The 5000-nt window shown below is 26.6% G+C and overlaps 1 protein-coding gene across 1 annotated transcript; it reads left to right on the top strand.

Moving 5' to 3' along the window:
• The first annotated feature begins 1697 nt into the window (after positions 1–1697).
• Positions 1698–4773, top strand: LOC119607180 (uncharacterized protein DDB_G0286591). Its single transcript, XM_037960988.1, has 3 exons — positions 1698–1820; positions 2086–2436; positions 4469–4773. The coding sequence occupies exons 1-3, from the start codon at positions 1799–1801 to the stop codon at positions 4507–4509; spliced, it is 414 nt and encodes a 137-aa protein (XP_037816916.1). The 5' UTR covers positions 1698–1798; the 3' UTR covers positions 4510–4773.
• The last annotated feature ends 227 nt before the right edge of the window (positions 4774–5000 follow it).

Raw genomic sequence — 5000 nt, 5'->3', positions numbered from 1 at the left:
AAAATTTTAGCTCTAAATGTTAATTTTTATTTCAAAATTTTTATTTGAAAATTGTCTTTAAAAATTATTCAAAATTTTTGTACAAAAATTTTTATTTGAACATTTTTATTTCCAAATTTTAACTCTTTTTGAACATTTTAAAATTTTGATTCTAAAATTTTTCGAAAATAATAATTTTCATTTCAAAAATTTTTATTAATTTTTAATATAAATTTTGTTATTCATTTTTATTTCAAAATTTTTATTTATTTTTTTCAAAACTTTGTTTTAAAATGTTTGTTTAACACTTATAACAAGATTTATTATAAAATTTCAAAATTGTATTTCAAAAAGTTTCTATTCGAGACGTTAATTTTTATTTCAAAATTTTATTCGATTTTTTTTTTAAATTTGGTCAAAATTTTTGTTCGATTTTTTTTCGAAGTTTTAACATTTATATTCGATTTTTTAAAATTTGGTTTTAATTAAAAATTTTATATTATAAAATTTCAAAATTGTATAAAAATTTTTATTTCAAAATTTTTATTAAAAAGTTAATTTTTATTTCAACATTTTTCTTAGATTTTTTTTTTTAAATTATGTCAACATTTTTTTTCGATTTTTTTAAAATTTTTGTTCGATTTTCTTTGAAATTTTTGTTCAAAGTTTTTTATAAATTTATGTTAAAAAAATGTTTAAAATTTTCTTTTAAATTTTTTTTGTTTGAAAATTTTCAAAATTTTTGTTTGTTTCAAAATTTATTGAAAAATTCGAATATATTTATTTTGTCGAAAATTTTCAAAATTTTTATATCAAAATTTGTGTTTGAAAACTATGATTTCAAAATTTTTATTAGAAACAACATTTTTGTTCGACTTTTCAATATCCATTTGAAATTTTTCAATAAAAACTTTATTCGAAAATGTTGACAATTAAGACGAAAATTTTACACAAGAATTATTAAATTTCGGCCCCCTATTAGGCCTTCATTTGTAATTTATTTTGGACTTCACCAAAAAGTGTTTTATTAAAAGAATTCTCCCAAATATATAACAGCTTAGCTGTCTGGTTTAAGGGATTTACCCGCCAAATTTACAGTAATTCCCACAAACTGAAAATATTAAGTATTTCTTGGTAACAATTGGTACAATAATCTCTTAGTAGGTTAATACATTATGATAAAAAACCTGATTTTAAATAAACTTCCTTCCTCAATTAGCAACATAATTTCTCGTAGTTGTTTTTTGCTAATTAACTAAAAGGATTTACAAGAAGAAAAGCCACTACGTAAATAAATTACTCACTCAACAATGACAACAACCACATAATAAAGTTATTAAATTACATTAACTAAAACGAATCGATTATTAGATTCGCCTTGACATTAACTATAAATTCTACAAAATATTTAAAAAATACACTTTCTGTTTAATTTTTTTTACTCTTTCTAAAGTTGAAAAACCTTAATCATTGACAAAGAGAAAAGAAACTTGATTTAGTTGGAAACACACCTCATGCTCAACACCAGCACATGTGTTGGTAAAGCCAAGCAAAAGCATCCAGCGTAAAATATTAAGTATTGATCTTATCAATGTCAATATTGGGATTTTTTATTTCCATATTTATATATAAACACTCACGTACATATGTATGTATAGAGATACAAATGTATAATGACATATTAATATCATGTATGTTGAGAATATTTTAATATTTACAGAACTTTTTGCTGCCAACTATTGGCAGTATCATTTCAGACAATCTAGGAAGCAGTTAAAACGTTCTTAAACTAATTTTAAATAAAAAATAAAAGAAAAAAATGAAGTCTTTCTTAATCTTTGGTAAATTATAGAATTTTTTATTTTATTATTGCCACATTTTGTATAAAAGAATTGTGCAAAACAAACAGTTTTGAAATCAAAATTGTTTGAATTTAAGTGTTTCCGTTAAATTTAATTTAAAATTTTCATTTTATAAAAGTATTTACTAAAATTGTTAGAATTTTTGAAATTAAAAATTTCTATTAAAATTAAATTTATTTATTTATAAACATATTTGGTCACATTTTAGAATTTGTTTTTAAATTAAATTTATTTCTTCTTACAGTTCTTTGCGTAGCTGTTACTTTGGCTAGACCCCAACGTTTTCCCGTTCAACAATTTCCCAATCAACGTTTTCCCGTTCAACAGTTCCCCAATCAAGGCTTTATTGGTGGTGGCAACAATGTCTTCTTTCCCGGCAATTCTAATAACAACTTAAATAATAATAATAATAATAATAATGGTAATAGTGTAACAACACCCGCTCCAGCTGGCACTCCAACAACAGCATCACCACAATTTTTGGCCTGTATGCAGTCATGCCCCTCAACAATGGAATATAATCCTGTTTGTGGTAGTGATATGGAAAATTATCATAATAATGGACGTTTGGGTTGTGCACAAAGATGTGGTAAAAGTAAGTTGTAATTTTTCTTTGTTTAGTCTATATATAGTCTAGGCTATAGTGTATAGTTTAGTCTAAAGTCTAGTCAATAATATAGGCTATAAACTAGTCTAGGCTTTAGTCTAGTCTTGTCTATAGTCTATTATATAGTCTAGTATAAAATCTAGTCTATAGTCCACACTATAGTCTAGTTAATAGTTTAATCTATAGTCTAGTCTATAGTCCACACTATAGTCTAATTAATAGTTTAATCTATAGTCTAGTCTATAGTCCAGTCTATAGTCTAGTCTACAGTCTAGTCTATAGTCTAGTCTATAGTCTAGTCTATAGTCTAGTCTATAGTCTAGTCTATAGTCTAGTCTATAGTCTAGTCTATAGTCTAGTCTATAGTCTAGTCTATAGTCTAGTCTATAGTCTAGTTTATAGTCTAGTCCTATAGTCTAGTCTATAGTCTAGTCTATAGTCTAGTCTATAGTCTAGCCTATAGTCTAGTCTATAGTCTAGTCTATAGCCTAGTCTATAGTCTAGTCTATAGTCTAGTCTATGGTCTAGTCTATAGTCTTGTCTATAGTCTAGTCTAGTCTATAGTCTAGTCTATAGTCTTGTCTATAGTCTAGTCTAGTCTATAGTCTAGTCTATAGTCTAGTCTATAGTCTAGTCTATAGTCTAGTCTATAGTCTAGTCTATAGTCTAGTCTATAGTCTAGTCTATAGTCTAGTCTATAGTCTAGTCTAGTCTATAGTCTAGTCTAGTCTATAGTCTAGTCTAGTCTATAGTCTAGTCTAGTCTAGTCTATAGTCTAGTCTAGTCTATAGTCTAGTCTAGTCTAGTCTATAGTCTAGTCTAGTCTAGTCTATAGTCTAGTCTATAGTCTAGTCTATAGTCTAGTCTATAGTCTAGTCTATAGTCTAGTCTATAGTCTAGTCTATAGTCTAGTCTATAGTCTAGTCTATAGTCTAGTCTATAGTCTAGTCTATAGTCTAGTCTATAGTCTAGTCTATAGTCTAGTCTATAGTCTAGTCTATAGTCTAGTCTATAGTCTAGTCTATAGTTAGTCTATAGTCTAGTCTATAGTCTAGTCTATAGTCTAGTCTATAGTCTAGTCTATAGTCTAGTCTATAGTCTAGTCTATAGTCTAGTCTATAGTCTAGTCTATAGTCTAGTCTATAGTCTAGTCTATAGTCTAGTCTATAGTCTAGTCTATAGTCTAGTCTATAGTCTAGTCTATAGTCTAGTCTATAGTCTAGTCTATAGTCTAGTCTATAGTCTAGTCTATAGTCTAGTCTATAGTCTAGTCTATAGTCTAGTCTATAGTCTAGTCTATAGTCTAGTCTATAGTCTAGTCTATAGTCTAGTCTATAGTCTAGTCTATAGTCTAGTCTATAGTCTAGTCTATAGTCTAGTCTATAGTCTAGTCTATAGTCTAGTCTATAGTCTAGTCTATAGTCTAGTCTATAGTCTAGTCTATAGTCTAGTCTATAGTCTAGTCTATAGTCTAGTCTATAGTCTAGTCTATAGTCTAGTCTATAGTCTAGTCTATAGGCTAGTCTAGTCTATAGTCTAGTCTATAGTCTAGTCTATAGGCTAGTCTATAGTCTAGTATATTGTCTAGTCTATCTATAGTCTAGTCTAAAGTCTAGATCATAACACTATAATCTCGTCCATAGTATAGTCTATAGGGTAAAGTTTTGTCTAGTCCATAGCCTAGTCTATAGTCTAGTCTATAGACTAGGCTATGGAGTGGACTAATCTAAAGTCTAGTAGTCCACTCTATAGCCTAGTCTATAGACTCTTCGATTCTGAGTATTTTTAATGAACCGATTGAAATATATTCATTAAAGAATTGAATCGTTTTCATAAAAGCTTTTAAAATAAAATGTCCTACAGATCTGCTGAATCAGACTCTTAAACTTATAAAGATTGGTTTTTACAATATTTTGTTATTTATAGTTTATAAAAAACCACATATTTAAATAACTTTTATATAAAAACTTTCGTATAAATCTTATTAAAAATATTCCATTCTTCTTTTAATTTCTTGCAGATGTAGCTGCCTTGCGTATGGGTACCTGCAATCCATTGTAAATGTTTATTATAAGAAACTTTTTTTTTAAAAATGTACTGACTTTAAAATGCAATTGTTAATTACATCACTATTTATTAAGAATTAAGGCTAATCACAGTTTGTCAAAATGTTTTTCTTGTTTTGTGTTATTTCAAAATACATTATTTTAAAATTTTTCATACATTTTTAATGTTTATTTAAAGCATGTACTTAAGTAATCTTGTTTTTTAGTGATAAGATTGTTCTGAATAAATTTCCCCACATTATTTAAAACAAACAGGTTATACAAGTCAAGTTTAAAGATTTTGTTTCACATAAACAATTAATTTAAATATAGTAAGAGAGTGTTTGAAAAAGAGGTGTTATTTAAAAAATATTTGATTCTAAGAAACTATTTTTTAAAAGTTATGAAAATACTAAAACCATCAATTGCTGCGTTTTGTGGCTATATTGAATATTGAAAGGAAGAATCAAACATGATTAACCATATTGTAATGACTCTTTGGTAACT

The sequence above is a fragment of the Lucilia sericata genome, unplaced genomic scaffold, assembly GCF_015586225.1.
Source record: "Lucilia sericata isolate MDLA Ls3-8-SP2 unplaced genomic scaffold, ASM1558622v1 Contig000669F_arrow, whole genome shotgun sequence".
Classification (NCBI taxonomy): Eukaryota; Metazoa; Arthropoda; class Insecta; order Diptera; family Calliphoridae; genus Lucilia; species Lucilia sericata.
Note: the sequence above shows the minus strand (reverse complement) of the source record. Positions and strands in the feature narration are given on the sequence as shown.

What these genes read in the sequence shown, in the direction of transcription:
- LOC119607180 (XM_037960988.1), top strand. Translation starts at nt 1,799, where the DNA reads ATGAAGTCTTTCTTAATCTTTG. An exon ending in GAAGTCTTTCTTAATCTTTG is followed by an intron (nt 1,821 to 2,085) that starts GTAAATTATAGA and finishes TTCTTCTTACAG; the next exon opens with TTCTTTGCGTAGCTGTTACT. An exon ending in TGCACAAAGATGTGGTAAAA is followed by an intron (nt 2,437 to 4,468) that starts GTAAGTTGTAAT and finishes AATTTCTTGCAG; the next exon opens with ATGTAGCTGCCTTGCGTATG.